Source organism: Prionailurus viverrinus, chromosome B4 (assembly GCF_022837055.1).
Source record: "Prionailurus viverrinus isolate Anna chromosome B4, UM_Priviv_1.0, whole genome shotgun sequence".
In the NCBI taxonomy this organism is placed as follows: Eukaryota; Metazoa; Chordata; class Mammalia; order Carnivora; family Felidae; genus Prionailurus; species Prionailurus viverrinus.
In genome coordinates, this window is record NC_062567.1 from 76,197,964 (window position 1) to 76,216,221 (window position 18,258).

At 51.6% G+C, this 18,258-nt stretch overlaps 1 protein-coding gene and 1 long non-coding RNA gene across 2 annotated transcripts; one reads left to right on the forward strand and one right to left on the reverse strand.

Moving 5' to 3' along the window:
- Nucleotides 1–3,916: 3,916 nt before the first annotated feature.
- Nucleotides 3,917–14,914, reverse strand: LOC125170823 (keratin, type II cytoskeletal 1b-like). Its single transcript, XM_047867664.1, has 9 exons — nucleotides 14,354–14,914; nucleotides 10,242–10,456; nucleotides 9,065–9,125; nucleotides 8,441–8,536; nucleotides 7,321–7,485; nucleotides 5,497–5,622; nucleotides 5,161–5,381; nucleotides 4,708–4,742; nucleotides 3,917–4,231 (listed from the first exon to the last, which is right to left on the reverse strand). Exons 1-9 carry the CDS (start codon nucleotides 14,912–14,914, stop codon nucleotides 3,945–3,947), a joined length of 1,767 nt encoding a protein of 588 aa, XP_047723620.1. The 3' UTR covers nucleotides 3,917–3,944.
- Nucleotides 4,314–6,699, forward strand: LOC125170824 (uncharacterized). The gene is made up of 4 exons (XR_007154104.1): nucleotides 4,314–4,869; nucleotides 5,075–5,189; nucleotides 5,530–5,669; nucleotides 6,240–6,699. It is a non-coding gene; the product is annotated as an uncharacterized LOC125170824 (long non-coding RNA).
- Nucleotides 14,915–18,258: the final 3,344 nt, after the last annotated feature.

The following is an 18,258-nucleotide window of genomic DNA, read 5'->3' on the forward strand; positions in this document are numbered from 1 at the left end:
TCCTAGATGAAAATTGATGTAGATGAGAAGCTGGCGGAATTAAATTTAGATTCCCAGAGTGCCCTGCCCTGCCCCAGCCTCTCAGAGGGAGGAGCAGCTGGCAAATTCTCCCAGGGAGTTGCCTCCGGCCCTCCTCCGTGCTCCCTCCCGCCCGCCCCTCTGTTGCTTGATGGATGGGCCTGCTTGACTCTCCCTGTGAATATCAGCCCTGTGGCAATAGCACTGACCGCAAGCAGGGATGGAATGCTTCCTGGTCTCTGGAAGGACCACAGGTGTTCTCCCCACACCCTCCCCCGGGGCCAGTGAGAATCACATGTATGCATGTATACCGCATGTGACAGCATTTTGTACACGGTAGAGGGCCATAGAATTACTCTTTGTTGTCACTGGGGTGAATTAAAGTGACAGGCATTTATTTGCTCCTGATGGGATTTCATTGTCTCGAACAGGAGTATTGTTTATACCAGGAAGCCTCTTCCAGAGGCTGGAATATCATATCCAGGCCTCTCCTTGGAGTCTGAGATCCTTCTCGGCTAACTCCGCTCTGCTTGCCCTACCTTTCTCATGCCCCTGCCCTGCAAAATCTCTGTTCCAATATTCTAGGATTTATGCACAGGCTTCCCTCCTTCTGTTCCCCAGTTCTCCATGGTTGAGAAGGTCAAGGCTTCTGAAGAGAAAAAGCAGGGTGGTGTTTTCTGGGACAATCGCGATTCCTGCCCATAAGGGGAAGGATGGGTAAGATGACTTCTGATCAGCCTTGCCCTTGTGGTTTTTTTCTCCAGAGCCAACTTGGATTCCCTAAGAACATCTTATGCATATGCACGATCCCAGGGATAATCAAATCCACACCCTGGAATCGGTCTGATGGCGTCAGAAAACTCAGGTTCATTTTACAATCCTTGGCCCTCAGACCCTCGGCCTCTCCATGACTTTGACCCTTCCTTGGCATCTGACCCTAATTTTTCCAAATATAAAATAGTAAAATTCCTTTTTTCTCAAGCTCCATCCTGTGAACTCGGAAGACAGCAAAGAGATGAATCACTGCCCTACACATATTCCCACACACCCTACACTCCCTCCCTTTACCTCCTGCCAAGGGGTTCACCAACCTCTGCTCGAAATGTGCCAATGCCTCATGTGTCTCCCGTCTCAGGATCAATCAAAAGCTGCTACTTATACTGACCTGAATCTGCTGTGGCTCCCATCTGCCCATCTGGGTATCAGCTGGGCAACCTTTCTTTGCCAAGGAAACACTTCAGACCTATGCATTTAGCTGTCACATCCCCCCCCCCCAATCCAAACACTTCCAGGATGTCTCATGGTCAGATTTCTGATTGCCCCCCACCTCCATCCTGGCCACTGTCCTCTGCACGGACTCCTACTTAGTAATGTCCTCAGAGTGGTCTGCTACAGAAGAGCCAAAGCAGACTCAGTACCCTACTATCTTCCTGGTCCCCATGCCTGTCCCTAGTGGCCACCAACCGCTGTTGGCTCACGTGCTGTCACTGTCAGCTGAACACTCTAAATCATGTTTATACCCACTGCCATTTTCTGTCTTCCCATCCTTGTCCCATACTCCGGTTTTTTACTTCAAGAATGACACGGTTTCTGTGTGCACCCTCTCTCTTTGCCTTTGGGCAGCCCGTCTACCCACCTTTCCTTTCCCAGCCCCATCCCAGTCCGATCCCAGTGGCCAAGGTGAGACAGAAACTTCTCAGAGAGAAGGTAGGCGTGTGCATGGGAACAGGCTGTCTTATCAATATGGGCTGCAGTCATATGTGAATGCATCCCATATCCAATTACCATCTGTATTCCCTCAGGGAGTGAGAAAGTAGGTCACATCTTTTAGGTGACTCCTTTACACAGGCTCAGAAATATCACATAGGATAAGATTATGGCTAACCTTGTTGTATTCTTGAATTTCTGCATCTGTGTGCCCCCAGGGGCATCGCCTAAAGACACCCTGCCAGGACCCCTACAGGGTTAATGGGCTCAGTCTCTTGTCTCCCCAGCTCATTTCTTCTGTCCCCCTCACTCACACATTCACTCCATTCTCTCTTATCTTTGCATCTCCAGCAGGCTACTTGCTTGTCTGAGTTCCAGTCCACATCTACTTCCACTCTGTTCCCCAGTCCTGTTCCTCTTGCCAGCCCTCTAGGAGGGCCAAGCTTTGGGGCCACGCTTCCCTTCCCCAGCATTGGCACCTGCTGCAGGTACCACTGTGCCTACAATGGAGGGTCTGCCTGTGTCCACAGGATAGGCCTTGTTTCCACCCCCAGGCTACAAGGTCCACAGGGACACTTCTTTTGAATTCTCCTCCCTCTGGACGTTCCCCTCCCCTATAATCTATCATTTGGGTTGTGAGTGCCTTAAGGTTCAGAAATGTGTTCATTCAACATTGCATTCCCCATGCCTAGACCACTGCCCACACACAGTAGGAGCTACATAAATGCTTGCTGAACAGATGTATGACTGACTTTGGAATGATTGGCTGCTTTCAGGACTAATAAGATTATGTCTGCAAGGTTTTTTTAGGTCATGTATGACTCATGCAATAAAAAAGAATAAAAATAATAAACCTTACTTCCCAAATACGAATAATTTCAGAGGCCTACAGAAATTTAAAAGGAAATAACTTATCTCTGACCAAACAGCAGTTTGAGATCACAGAAAATTTTATTGTAGAAACACCAAAAATGTCAAGCCCTTCAAGGTACAAGCTTCAACCAGGAAATGATAAAGTCAGAGCACTCCCCAAGGGACCCACGCTGAGCCCATCAGATGCCCCAAGAGAATCATGGACTTGGAGGTTGTATTAGGACACTCAACAAACAAGTGCGGGTGACTCCAGAAGTAAAGCCACCTTCCCCCTCTCAAGGCCCACTAGGTGGCCGATAGTTTCCCCTTCCTGTCCCCTGCGGCACATTTCAAGCATCAGATTCTCACAAAGTGCTCAGTCACAGAGAACAGGAGGCAGAAGGGACTTTGAGACCTAGGAGAGGGCACTAAGCTTCCTTATAAATAACAGGCAGCTTCCAAACTGGTTCAGGACTGAACCCTCCCAAGACCCATGTCTGACCCTCAAACTCTCCAGGGCCTGGACACAGCCTCCTAGACAATTCTCAGGAGGGCCATTATGGAGCAGAGTTGAGGGAGGGCCAGGCTCCCAAAGAATGGAGCTTTCTTTCAGAAGGGCAAGACAGGACAGAACTGGGTTGTTGTCCATCGACTCCTCCATTTAGGGATCATTAGTCCTTCCCGAGGACAAGGACGAATGCCTTCTGAAATACTCCCACCTTGGGCTGTTCACCCAGAAGATAATGCTTCTTAAGACAAGAGATTCAGAATCAAGATCAGACATCACTTGCAGGCATCTGATGAGGATCGCAAACCCACACTCTTCAGGGATGGAGAAAATGAAAATATGAGGCTAACAGACCAACAGGCAGTAACGGGCCCCAGACACAGAGGTTCCCCTTGCCAAGCTACTCACCCGGAGGCCTCATTCTGTGGGTCCCCTAAGGGGTGGATTATTGCTCACAGAGCAGCCCAGGTGCAGGAAAGGGAGCCTGGGAGTGAAGTACCTGGGGTCCTTGACATTAACTCTCTATTATCCGCTTCGTAGATACACTTCGAGGCTCTTTTTCCTCCATCTCTAAACTGGGGCCCTTGGGTGTCCCCAGGGGCAGGAGCAGGGCCAGCTGAGTGGAGTCTGAGTTGAGTGTGCCTGGCTGTGACTCTGCCGCCTGCCAGCCAGCACCGTCCGAAGATAGATCTGCTATTGGGGGTGACCCACTATCCACCTGCTTCCCCAGCTAGAGTGGAACGAATGTATTGGCAAAACTGCTGCGACCCATAAGAAAAAGGTGAGAGGGGTTCAGGAAGGGCGTGGGGGGAGGGGATAGGCGAGAGCCCTGCCGCTGCGGGGCGTGTGAGCCTTCCCTCTACTCCAGGATTCGCCTGTGGGAGGTGTTGGTGGAGGTTTGGATGATCTGCACGCGGGAGGAGCCCCCGCCGCCTCTGCCTCCGTACTTGCTGCTGCCCCTGCTGCTTCCTCCATAGCTCCCGCTGCTGCCGCCCGAATAACCACCTCCACCGCCCCCTCGGGAGCCCCCGCTGTAGCCGCTGCCTCTGAGGGAGCTGCCGCCACTGTAGCCACCGCCGTAAGCTCCAGAGCCTCGGCCACCGCCGCCTCCGCCGCCGCTGACGGTAGTCTGGCTGCTCTGCACCGCTGTGGGGAGAGGGCAGCCCGAAGGCACAGGGGTCAGAAGGACTGGGGCTGGGGGTGGGGGAGGGGGTTCCCTGCGGGCACCAGCCTGCACCGCCCGCACCGCTCTGGGACATCCGTAATTGCTGGCAGCATCTGACTTGCAAAACGATACATCGGATGAAAGGCTTCCCGTTTTTTCAAGTATCCCTCCCAGGACAGAGTGACGTCCGGACCCGTTTTCATCATCGCTATACCTTAAAGGGTTCCAAGCGGCTACGGATGATTGTATCATAAAGATTGAAATGAATAAGGGCTAGAACCATAACCGCTTCTTTCAGCGAAGTTCCCCAGGCCCTGCAGCTTGTCTGCTCACTCCCGCGGCGCAGAACCCGAAACCACAAGGCTGAAACCTCACCAGTGCCTGCAGCTCAACCCTCCGGGGCCCTCCCCCCACCCGGCTCCACCCGGCCCTCCGGGGCCTGGGCTCTGCTACTCACAGATGCTGACGTGGCTCTGCAGCTCCCCTGACATCCTGCAAAACCAAAGCACAAACATCAGCCAGACCCCCGAAGCCCGAGGGAAGGCAGGTCACAGCCCGCAGACATCAGGAGCAGAGACACCCGCTCGAAGTGACAGCTGTCCCCAGGCTTTGGGGAAAGGTGGGCACGCAGGCCCAGGCGGTCAGGGAGTATGGGGCTGGGGGGGGGGGGGGGGGTTAAGCAGTTTCTTGGAGGCATTTCGCATTGGCTGCAATGGCTTAGATTGGGGTAGAGGGGCATTCTGCTTGGAGGCAGGAATGATGGCAATGACCCTGCCGACTCACACATCCTCTGCTTCTGACTTGAATGTTTCTGCTCGGCCCAGGGTTCCGGTCTTCCCAGAGAAGCTGGGGTCGTCCTCCCACTGCTCCAGGGGTGCAGCCCGAACTTGTCCCCAGAAGCATGGCCCACCTGCTCTCCTCGCCCTCCAGCAGCTTCCGGTAGGTGGCGATCTCCACATCCAGGGACAGCTTCGCCCCCAGCAGCGCCTGGTAGTCCCGTAGCAGCCGGGCCAGCTCCTCCTTGGCCTGCTGCAGGGCGGCCTCCATGTCTTGGAGCTTCTGCTGCGCATCCTGAAGGGCCTGCTCTCCTCTCTCCTCGGCATCCGAAATGGCCACGTGCATCTGGTCGATCTGCTCAGGAGACGGTCACCAGGGTGGGGGTTGAAGTTTCAGGAGCCCCTTCTGCCAGGGCCTTGTGGGAGGCAGCAGGCACGTCTACTCAGCCCGCCCTGAGCCTCCTTCTCACCTGCTTCTTGATGTTGCTGATCTCTGCTTGCAGCCGCTGGATGGTTCGGTTCAGCTCAGCAATCTCCATCTTGCTGCTCTTGAGCTCGTCTCCATGCCTGCCCGCGGAGATCTGGAGCTCCTGGTACTGAGGGGCAGGGGCAGCATCATAGCCAGGAGGCCCTCCAAGACGGTGTGAGTCTGCCTTCCCAGACCCTGCCCCAAACTACTCTCCCCAGGACAGTTCCCAGAGTACGCCCCCACCCCCGCCTGCCACCAGAGGGGTGATACCCCCATACCCCCACTCCTGTGCTATAGCTCCCTCACCTGAGCTGTGACGTCTCACACACACACACACACACACAATCTTGTTCAAGCCGCCCTCCTTCTCACCAGTCTCTGGGCCAGACTCACATCCCGCACAGATAAATCTGCTCCTGGATACACTTTTTCACCCCCTTTTCCCTCGCCTAAGCCTTACCATTGGCCCTTCCCCACACTGGGACCCCTTCACTTTTGCCAACACATCATATTCCTCCTACCCTTTTCCAGGATGATTTCCCTAGCAGCCAGGACCCCATTTCCTCAGAGGCCCTCAGCATGTTCCTTGTTTATTCCCATTCTCTTCCCTATCTCATTTCTGTGTCTCCGTGGCCCCATCAGTAGGAACCCACAGGCAGGGCTCTGGAGGAAGCAAGGGGGAGGGTAGGCCCAGGGGACTCTCTGAATTCTGATGCTGTCACTGTTGACCATCTCCCTCCCCAGTCTGGTGCTGACATGTGTGCCACTCAGAACTACTTGTCTGCAAGACAGTGGGTCACAGGCCCGCCAGGATTGGAATCAAGAAGGCAGATCTCAAGTGCCAGGAGTTTAAAATGTAGCGAGTGGCCTTTGACCCTTAACTACAATCTTCATCCTCCAAAAAGGTCTGTATTAAAGAAGTGATCAAAGATGTGCCCAAAGACGTGGCCACAAAGATGTTTATTTGATGAGGGCATATTCTTACCATGGAATACCACGCTGCTATTAAAAATAATGTAGAATATTTAATGACACAGAACGGAATTCATAAATAATAAGTGAAAGAGAAAAGTGCAAAACTATAGGTTAGAAGATGTCATTATGGGGGCACCTGAGCGGCTCAGTTGGTTAAGCGTCCAACTCTTGATTTTGGCTCATGATCGTGAGATTGAGTCCTGCACCGGGCTCTGTGCTGAGCCTGGGAGCCTGCTTAAGATTCTCTCTCCTTTACTCTCAAAAAAAAAAAAAAGAGAGAGGCACCTGGGTGGCTCAGTCGGTTAAGCGTCCAACTTCAGCTCAAGTCACAATCTTGTGGTCTGTGAGTTCAAGCCCCTCGTCAGGCTCTGTGTTGACAGCCCTGAGCCTGGAGCCTGCTTTGGATTCTGTGTCTCCCTCTCTCTCTGCCCCTCCCCCACTTGTGCTCTCTCTCTCTCTCTCTCTCTCTCAAAAATAAATAAATGTTAAAGAAAATCTTTTTGAAGATGTCATTATGAAAAAAGAATAAAAACATTACAGTGCTTTAGGGCATGGGTTTGTAGACAGGACACCTACATTTACACTCTGCCTTCGCCACTTACCACCCATCAGACCCAAGGGAAAGTAGGAGATCTCAGACTCTATTATCTTCAAACTAGGGATAGTCAAATCCTTACCTCACAGGGTTGTTGTAAGGAGTAAATGAAATTGTATATATGTGTATAAAATGTATATAGATACATATACATATGCATCTATTACCTCCGAAGTAAGAGAAAGCCGATACAAGTTCAGGGGGATATGTTTGGTTTGGGTTCCAAGTCTGGGGGGAGGGGAGCAGCATGCTCACCTTGGTCTGGTACAGCGCCTCGGCCTCGTCCTTGCTCTTCTGTGCGATCAGCTCATACTGGGCCCGCACTGCGTCAATGATGCTGTCCAGATCCAGGGAGCGGTTGTTGTCCATAGACAAGATGACATTGGTGTCACTGATGTGTGTCTGCATCTGGGACAGCTCCTGCGAGGCATGGACCACAGGCTGACTCTTTCCACTCTCCTCCCAGGGCCTCAGTTTCCCTCTACTGTCCCCTCAAGCCTCTCTGGGGAAGCCAGAAGCCTGGGCCAGATGGGAGTCTTGGGGAAAGCTCTGTGAATGGTTGTGCACCGAGAGGTGACTTAACTAAAGGTAATGGTCCCCAGACCTAGCCCTGGGGAAAAGAAAGGAGCCTAAACTCAGAGCCCCTGTAGGCACCACCTGCCCATCCTCCCTCTCCTGTGCCCTCTCTCCCACCTAACTCGGCTTGGCTGCCATCTTGGATTGGGCCCTCTGATGGGCAGACTTGCTCCCTAAAAACTACATGAGCTCTCAGAGGCAGTAGAAAGGACTCCACTTGTGTAACCCACTCACTCACTTGGGAGCCTGGGCTCTACCAGCAACCAGCTGAGTCACTGAGCTAGAGATTGAGTCTCTTGGCCCCTCAGCTCTCTCATCTGCCGAATGGAGAGACCCAAGACAGGGCAGGCGCCCACAACTTAGCCATGAGCCACCACTGGGCCAGAGGTGGCAGGAGCATATTATCCTTCACCCCTGCAGGTGTCGTCTTTGTTCCTTTTAGGATCCACACTGTCCTCTCCTACAGAATTCCCAGTAGCCCTGTTGGCTTCCCAGCACTGATGCTTTCTGGCCGACTTTGCCCCTGTATGTCCCAGGTATTAACCTCATTTCCGGGTAGAATCAAGGGCTGCTCCATTTCCTCTCTCAGGACTCTCCCTGCCTCCCACCTCCAGCACCCCCACCCAGGAATCTAAGCACTGGGGCTTGGGAGGCTAACTCCCATCGCACAGAGTTGAGGTGACTGGGGAGAGGAATCCCTAAGTGGGTCATGTTGGATGTCAGGCCTCCCCCTCTAACAGCCCACACCCCTTGTGAGATGTGAGGAAAGAAAAGGGTTTCTCGTGAGGACTGAACTCACCATCTCAAATAAATATTTCAGGAAATTGACCTCCCCAAACAGAGCATCCGCCTTGGACTGTAGGTCCACCTTGCCCATGTAAGCAGCATCCACGTCCTGAACAGCAAGCAAAGATAGTCTGACTTCATTGCCCAGGTGTTGCCTGCCACCAGCTCACTGGGTGACCCGGACAAGTGGCAAAGCGTCTCTGGGTTTATTTCCTTGCCTGCAAATTTCCACACCTCGCTCCACTGAGGGATCTGCAAAAACCCTGGCTTTCCTGGCCAGAAGGAAATGTGCCACCAAGGCCCTCATCCTAGTCAGTCACACACAGCACCCCAGGCCCTCCTCAGGTCCCAAGGCTGCACGTAACTGGCACTCAAAAGGGGTCAGTTATTTGAACCTCACTTTCAGGACTGTGGACAGATAAACACTAAAAGAGGCCTCAAGATTCCTACCAACATCACTTTGCAGACTTAAGCCTTTAGTGCAAAGGCTTGGCATTCATGCCACACCCTCAACGAGCTGTCTGCAGTGGTCACCCTGTCCACCCCTTGGTCACACAGCATCCCACAAGATTTCTTCACTCTGCTCAGCCCCCGGGGCCCACAACCCCTCCCCCCTTGGACCACTCCCATCCCTCACCTTCTTCAAGACGACAAAGTCATTCTCAGTGCTGGTCCTCCGGTTGATTTCTTCCTCATATCTGTGGGGGGAGGTAAGAACCATAGACAGGCTACAGAGGCTGACCTTGACTCCTTGAGATTTCTCCTCACCGCAGGAGGCTTGGAATTTCCCAAACTTTTACTGTCCTGGACTTGGGCTACCCCCGCCGGGGCCTGCCACTCTCACTGGCAAGCAGCCAGAGCCAGCTCCTGGCCTTCCAGGTCAACGAAAGGGACAACAACCCAACGTGGAAAGTGCAGAGCCACACAGAACACTCCCAGAAGTTCCGTTTTTCTTTTGTAAATTTGTCACACTCACTCATTTTTTTTTGCAGTTGAGAACATAAATATGTTTACTAAATTATTTTAAAGAGAAAAACTGTCACCTACATTTTTGCCCCCCCCACACACACACACCTTGAGGCTGAGTTTTATCTTTCCCTTTTTGAGTCACACACTCTTGACTCTCTGATCGGCATGCCAGGATGATGTCAAGAGTAGCACCCCGCACCCCGAGCATGGGGAGGGCGAGGACACTGTGCTGTCTGCATGACATAGAAGCTGCTGATCTGGAATCAGACACGTCCCCACCGTTACGATGAACAATAGCTAGTGCTTATATGTGCAGACGCAGTCTAGGAATTTGTTAAGCATAATGTCATCTACACAAGTGGTTCTCAAAGTGTGGTCCCCAGTCCACCAGCACCAGCATCACGTGGGAGCACACTAGAAACGCAAACACCCCGCCGCATTCCAGCCTCCTCAACCAGCCTGCCACACACCAGAGTCGGAGATCCCAGACGCACCTGTCACGGCAACCCAACAGGAAGAGGGCTTACCATCCTTACTTTAAGAAGGCGAAAACTAAAGGCTTAGAAAGACAGGCTGTAAGCAGCTCAGAAAGGCCAAACCCACTGGAACTTGGCTCCTCGGGGTCCAGCACCACGAGGAGAGTCTGCCCCTCCTCACCCAACACAATTGAGAGCTGCCTGGCAGAACCATCCTACCAGACCTGCCATAAGCAAGATGGTGCCCTCTGTACCTGAGGACCCCGGTCCACCCCTCGCACATGAACACCAATGTTAAGAACGTCTTGCCCCTGAACCAGTTCCCTGCCATGCTTCTCCCTGACCCCCTCGGCCTGCCTGGGGTCTCACTTGCTCTTGTAGTCCTCCACGATGTCCTGCATACTCCTGATTTCTGCGTTCTGGCGCATCTGCTCCGCATTGAGAAAATCCACCTGCCTCTGTAGCTCGCCGATGTAGCTCTCCAAGACAGGCTCCAGGTTATTGGTCCGAGTAGAGGTGTTCACCTGTTGCAGCAGCTCCCATTTGGTTTGTAGCACCTGGTTCTGCTGCTCCAGGAATCGCACCTAAGAGCAAGAGACGTCCAAGTTCACACCAGGCAGAAGCACCCCCACGGGTAGGAAGATGGGCAACCGCACAGCGTATCCAGGGCTCGGAGAATCAAGACGGCCCCTCTAGAGAAAGGCAAGGAGCTCACACAAGTTGTCTCAGCTGGAAACACCCCCGTGGGAAATGCCAGCTGCCTGGCCTAGTTTGCTTCACAGCGGCTCTGCCGGGAGGCGGAGAAATCAGTCGGACACGGGGTCTCAGCCCTGTGCTCAGTATTGTGGGGACTGAAAGGAAACAGTCTCATGGGCCCATGAGGAATCTCCCCATCAAACAGAGCTGTAGCATCCTCTCCCCCCACGCACACGGTACCTCGGGAGCACACCAGCAAAAGAAACCGTGCCACCCAACCTGCACGGGCTGCAGGGAGTACCAGGCAGTTTTAATGGGATTTAATCATTTGAAAAATCACTGAGAGCTGTTGTGATTTTTTCCCAGTCCCCCCCCCCCCACCCCGCCTGCCACACAAACCCTCCTGGGCTGTGTCCCATCAGCACAGATGAAACTTAGCATCATGCTAAGCTGAACTTGCTGGAAAAAGCATACCCCCTTGGCCTGTCATGGCCCTCTCCCTCCTACTCGTGACACTCCAGCCACAGGGACCTCTCACTGCCTCCGGCAGCCCAGCTCTCCCCAACTCTTTGCCTGGCTAACTCCCATGTACCTTTCTGAACTCAATGAAGGTAGCATCTCCCTGGGGTCTCGCCTTCATAGCCCACCCTTCCTTCCCCTTAGCATCCATCGTGATTTGTCATCACCTGGTGCTATTTGAGCACATCCCTCCCCTGCTGGGGGGAGCCTCAGGAAGGCAGGCCCATGTCTGCCTTATTATCCTGTGGACACAAGGCAATCAGACCCATGAATACACAGTACCCAACACAGGGAAGACAGCTCATAAGTGTCATGGACTAACGAAATGCTAAGGAATTTGGAATTACCTCTGAGTGTGGACAGCTGTCTCTCTGAATAGAATGGAAACTCCTGGAAGGCAGGGACTTTGTTTTGTTTATAATTGAATCTCCAACACCCAGAAGAGTCCCTGGCACATGATAAGTACTCAAAAAAATACAGGTTGAAATACAAGTCAGCCATTCAGGTGTCAGGCTTGGGCCCTCCCAGAGTGGAAATGGAGACAAAGTCTGTTGTGGAATCAATGACAAGGAAAGGGGACCTTGGGAAGGAAAGGAGTGAGGTCCATCTCTTCCCATGGGAATACCATCCTGGCTTTGTTCATCTGAGCTTGAATCCTCTATGCCAGGGTGGAGAGTCTATACTCAGAGTCATGTGAACTATATAGCGTGTCAAATGGCCTGAGGCGCAATGGAGAAAAGTAACACAGGGATGTTGGATAAGGATGCTAGTATGAAGGGGCTACTTCAAAAAGGGAGATCAGGGGCCCCAGGTGGCTAGGTTGGTTGGGTGTCCGACTCTTGATTTCAGCTCAGGTCATGATCTCATAGTCATGAGATCAAGCCCCGCACTGAATGCAGTTCTGCTTGAGATTCTCTCTCTCCCTCTCTCTCTCTCTCTGCCCCTCCCCCACTCACACTGGTGTTCTCTCTCTCCCTCTCTCTCAAAATAAATAAATAAACATTAAAAAGGGGGGTGGGGGGGATCAGGGAAACCTCGCTAAGATAGTGGCATCTGAGAAAACACCTGACAGAGATGAGGGAGGAGGCCAGACCACTCTTGGGAAGCAGGAGTTCAAAGCAGAAGGAATGGTGAGAGCAAAGGCCCTGAGACAGGCTTGCGGTGCTGGAGGATGCAAAAATGAAATCGTGTGCTGGAAAGCAAGAGAGAAACAGGAAAGGAGGCAGGGAGAGAGCGTAGGGTCACTGCAGACAATGAGTGTGTACCCTGGGGAGCAAAGCTCCAGCCCTCATTCTGTTCACTAACACTTGCAGCTTGACTCCTGTTCCACCCAGTGGTGGCAATGTTGCCTAATTCTCACAAATGCAAGCCAGGGGTTAGCAGCAGCTGTGGGTTGGAGGGCCAGGCCACATAGGGCCTTGTAGGAGCTTGGCTTTTATTCCAAATGAGACAAACATCTAGTGGAGGATTCAAACAGAGAAGTGATGTGATGGGTTTTTTTTAATGTTTATTGTTTTTTGAGAAAGAGAGAGAAAGAGTGCGAGCAGGGGAGGGGCAGAGAGAGAGGGAGACAGAGGATCTGAAGTGGGCTCCATGCTGTCAACAGAGAGCCCGATGCGGGGCTCATACCCATGAACTGTGAGACCATGACCTGAGCTGAAGTCAGATGCTTAACCCACTGAGCCACCCAGGTGACCCATGATGTGATGTTTTTAAAAGATGGCTCTCCTGTGGTTCTGAGAATGGGCCAAATAGGATTAAGGGTGAGAGCAAAAAAGACCAGATCAGAAACTAGAGTCAGAATCCACTGCAGTAGAATCCTTCTCCCTTTCAGCCAAGCCAGAGCCCTCCTGGATGAGGGCTCTTTCCTCATGGTCATGACAAGCCATCCCCGTAAGGAAGGACAGGTTGCCACAGTCTCCTGCAACTTGACCTCTGCCCACAGCCCCATGCCATAAAATGAAACAAATGTCATCTAAGTGGCAGGAACCACAATCAAATGAGTCCTAGGGTATCAGTTGCCAATAGCCCATGGCCATTTCATTGACCTCCAGCCCTCTCTCTCCCTGCTCCTCCTTTGTCCTAGTCTTGATCTCCAGTGGTGTCTCCTTCACCTGTTGCTTCCTTGCTCCAGCCAAGCCCTCCCAGTCCCTGCCCATGCCTGAGGTGTGGTGATATGCACTCAAATTTCCCGTCCAAGGTGATCAGAAGTAGCCAGAAGCACTTTGCTCTGTTGAACTCCTGTGTGGCCATCTTTGGGCCTCACCTCTCTTACCCTTCTTCCCTCAGCTCACACACTCCATCCTGTCCCCAGCATTTGCCCAGATATCAGAGGCTGGGCATACAGCACAATGGTAGACTTTGGCCATGATTACTCTACATTCAGACCACAGGTCAGGCTCTGGCCTCAACACTGAATTCCTCTGGGACTAAGGGAAAGTCACCGAGCATCCAGGGGCCTTTGTGCCCTAGGGTTCTTCCCACTACATCCCCAAGAGCAAAGAACGTTCTGAGGGAGCCTCCAGTGGCTGCTGTGCCTCCACCTGTGGACACAAGGAAATGCTGGAGGAAGATCTTCACCATAGACCTTCTACCAGCTTCTGCTTGCTGCTTTGGGTCTGGACTAGCTCTACTCTGAGGTTTAATTAGGGAACTAGGGAGAGGAACTTCAATGGCTCCATCTGGCTCATCCTTGGCCTTAGATGAGCTAAAACAAGGAACTCTGACAGAATCCTACTTAGTATGCTATCACTTTAATCCCCAGTGATACCCCCTCCCCAGGGCATTCACCTAGGCTGTGAATGGCTCCTTGAGGACAGGACCCATGTCCTAGTCGCCCTGTAGCACCTGGCACTGTATCTGACATATAGTAGAGGTTTAGTAAATGTTTGTGGGATGAATGGATGAATCGGTGAGTGGGTGGATGGATGGATGGATGCATGGACAGATGAGCAGGTGGATGGAAAGTGAATAATGATGAACAACATTGAAGTTACTTTACCATGTATTTTGTCTGTGGGTATTTTCACACTTCTTACCTGCTTTCCCATCAAAAGGAAAAAATAAAAATAAATTGCTTCAATAAGTCAAACTGAGGCCTAGTGAGGTAAATGCTCTCCTTTCTTAAGGTCTCAGCACATGTACTTCTGGAAGTGATTGTCACCACCGAACTGAGACAGCACAAGGTGGTAAGAGGCAACAGGGCACAAAGCCCTCTCAGTTACTTGATCAGGGAGCAGAGACCTGCCTGCCCCTGAGGTACTCACCTTGTCGATGAAGGAGGCAAACTTGTTGTTGAGGGCCATGATCTGCTCCCGCTCCCGGGTCTTGACTTTCTGAATTTCAGGGTCCACCTCCAAGTGAAGTGGCTGCAGGAGGCTCTGGTTAATAGTCACCTCTTGGATGCCCCCTGGGGGACAGGAAGGACCAAAGCTCCCAAGCCCAAAACTGCTACCCCCAAAAGCACCTCCCCCATAGCCACCACCTCCAAAGCCACCACCCCCAAAGCCACCACTTCCGAAGCCACCGCCCCCAAAGCTTCTGCCCCCTCCAAGTCCCCCTCCCACTCCCCCACCCTGGCAGAAACCACTGGCACTTCTCCCCACTAGGCTAATGGAGATGCTTTTGCTGCCTCCCAGATTGTAGAGGCTCCTAGAACCAAACCCCCTGGCGTGGCCCCCATACCCACCACCACCACACCTGCCTCGGGCCTGACACACAGACCCTACAGCCCGACTCCCACCACCAGAGCCCACGGAAGAGCTAATGTTGTAAAACCGCCTGCTCCTGGAGCTAAATGCTGACCGAGAGCTAAATTGGCGGCTCATGGTTACTAGAGCATCAAGAGAAGCAGCCAGAAGAGAAGGCCCAGCTGGAAGGAGGCAGAGACCCGGGAGGGAAGGAGCTATGACCTCCTTTGACAAGCCATCTGGCTCAGTCCCTATATATATGTGCATTGGCTGGGCTGGGCACCTTGCGAGTCCTGGGAGGGGAATATTTATGTTTAGTTTGCCTGCCAACAACATCTGTTTAAAACCTCACACCTATGAGTTGCAGAAATTGCACTGTAGATAAACTTCCCTGAATTGATCATTTATCATTCATCTCTTGCCATTTTGAGATCAGAGTGCAAAATAATCTCTCAGGATCGAGTTGCTGGAAACTCCTATACACTTTCCCCCCAAATCAGTAGCTGCTATCTTCCTAAGAAACTCCCACCATTGAGCTGTTTGTCTTAGGGTGTGACCAGGAGATCTGGGACAAAGCAAGGGGTTGTCTAGCTGCCTTGCAACCACAGCGGGGACAAGGGTGGAGACATCTGCTCCCATAGCATTACCCTGGTTGGGATGAAAGAGTTGTTCTGACCTCCCTTCACCCTGCTTCTGCTCCCCACTGTTATCACCACCGTGCACACCCCAAATTTTAATCACATGAAAACATGGTTCTGTGGTCATTGAGTGTAAGTGAAAGCCGGGGCACTCTGCCCAAGGCTGTTCACATCTTGCTGGGTGTGTCGTGTGCTGCTCTATGGGTCTCAGTCTCCTCCGCCACAAAGCAGATGAGGTCCTATAGTGCTCAAGGTATATGTGGTTGCAGATGCTGTCAGCACCTACCAGAACCTAACCTGCTCTTCTAGACCAAAAGGCAAACCATCCTGAAATCTCTCTTTTTTTTATTTCCAACATATTGCAGACCAATGCTTTGGTAAAATGAAATAAAAATAAATTTCCCCTCAAGAGAGATTTTTTTTGGAGCGCCTGGATGGCTCAGTCGGTTAAGCATCTGACTCTTGATTTCAGCTCAGGTCATTTCACGGTTCATGAGATCCAGCCCCATGTCAGGCTCTGTGCTGACAGTGAGGAACCTGCTTGGGATTCTGCCTCTCCCTCTCTCTTTCCCTGCCCCTCCCCCACTCAAAATACACAAACATTTTTTTAAAAGGAGATTTTTTTAAAGATATACAAAATAGGGGCGCCTGGGTGGCGCAGTCGGTTAAGCGTCCGACTTCAGCCAGGTCACGATCTCGTGGTCCGTGAGTTCGAGCCCTGCGTCAGGCTCTGGGCTGATGGCTCAAAGCCTGGAGGCTGTTTCCGATTCTGTGTCTCCCTCTCTCTCTGCCCCTCCCCCGTTCATGCTCTGTCTCTCTCTGTCCCAAAAATAAATAAAAAACGTTGAAAAAAAATTAAAAAAAAAAAAAGATATACAAAATACAAGCCCAATTTTTCTTTTTTGAGAGAGAGAAAGAGTGTGTGTGTGTGTGTGTGTGTGTGTGTGTGTGTGTGCAAGCAGGGGGAAGGGGCAGAAGGAGAGGGAGAGAGAGAATCCCAAGCAGGCTCCTCACCCCGCCCAGAGCCCATCAAGGGGCTTGGTCCCACAACCCCACAACCACAAGACCATGATGACCTGAGCTGAAATCAAGAGTCGGATGCTCAACCGACTGAACCACCCAGGCACACCACAAGCCCCAATTTTTATTTTTGGAATCAATAGACATAAAATTGTTCTATTGTTAAAAGGGGGGGGAATGTACGTTCCTAAGTGGTTATTCTCAAATTCTGTATTTATCTCTTCTCAAAGCAGTAACAAAGTGCCCGTGGCCCAGCACTGGTGTATGGCCCCACATTCTGTAAAGCACTACCAGCCGACACGGAGTACAGCTCATACACCAAGCATTAGCATCAGCCACCAAAAATGTGTACTTGCCCTCTGGACACAGATGGTGGCTTTAGTAATAATAATAATAATAATAATAATAAATGTGGGGAAAATAACCCAGAAAAACAGCTAACTGGTAACTTATCATCATGGACACGGTGTTGCAGATTGTTGGGAAAGCTTATGATATGATGTTAAGTGAAGAAAGCTAATACACAAGCCTGTCTGCTATGAACTCACAGAAATTAAAAATGCACAGAAGGCAGACTTAAAAAGCAGAAAAAAAAGGGAATCAATTTATTAAGGATTGTGGGAGGATTTTTTTCCCTCCTATTTCAAATGTCCTTTTCTTCCGTATTTAAGCAAAAAGTAAACTTTTTTGCAAAAGATGGGGCTGAGGGGCGCCTGGCTGGCTCAGTCTGTTAAGCGTCCGACTTCGGCTCAGGTCATGATCTCGAGGTTCATGAGTTTAAGCCCCACGTCGGGCTCTGTGCTGACAGCTCGGAGCCTGGAGCCTACTTCGGATTCTGTGTCTCCCTCTCTCTCTGCCTCTCCCCCACTTGCACTCTGTCTCTTTTTCTCAAAAATAAATAATTTTTTTTAAATTTTTAAGCAGGAGCTGAGATGACAGCTGCCAACAGCTACAGAGGTGGGAAAGGCGGGTGGTGGGAAAGAACAAGAGAGGTGTCTGGGAGCAGCGGTGAGAAGGCATCCTAGGCTGGGAGGGGCTATATGAGCAGCTTCAGGCCTCCACACCTTCTCTGCTTAATAACTGTTTAGTGGACCGTCTCCAGGAGATACTGTGGGATAGACGAGAGAGTGAACCTGAAATTTACAGTCACAAAAACTGGTTTCAGCTCCCAGCCCTACTTCTACTAGTCTGTGATCTTAGGCAAGTCCCTTACTCCAGAGCCTCAGATGCTTAAAGGAATCAGTAGCTATTTCTCAAGGAAACTTCTCCAATGCTCTAAGGCATTGAAAAAAGCATCGGGGTGCCTGGGGGGCTCAGTCGGTTGAGCTCTGACTTTGGCTCAGGTCATGATCTAGCAGTTCGTGAGTTCGAGCCCTGTGTCGGGCTCTGTGCTGACAGCTCAGGGCCTGGAGCCTGCTTCAGATTCTGTGTCTCCCTCTCTCTCTGCTCCTCCCCTGTTCACACTCTGTCTCTCTCTCAAAATAAATAGATTAAAAAATATTTTTTTTAAAGAAAAAATCATGCACTAAAGAAGCATAGATATAGTTACTCTCAGATCCTGGTAAGATGACCAACTGCCCCGCTTTGCCTGGGCTTTCAGTGCATAAACCAGGATAGTCCCAGGTAAGTCAGGACAGTTGCCACCCTAGTTCTGGCATCTCAGAACTAGGTCTGCACAGCCTTAGTCCTGGCCCTAACCCCCCCACCTCGAGGAGCTGTTGGTAGGGAAGGGAATCCAAGGCTCAGCCCCAGGCACGGGAGATGTGGGGAGAAAACCAGCAGAGCCAGGGGAAGGACAGGAAGTGGAGCTAGGGGTTGGGATGG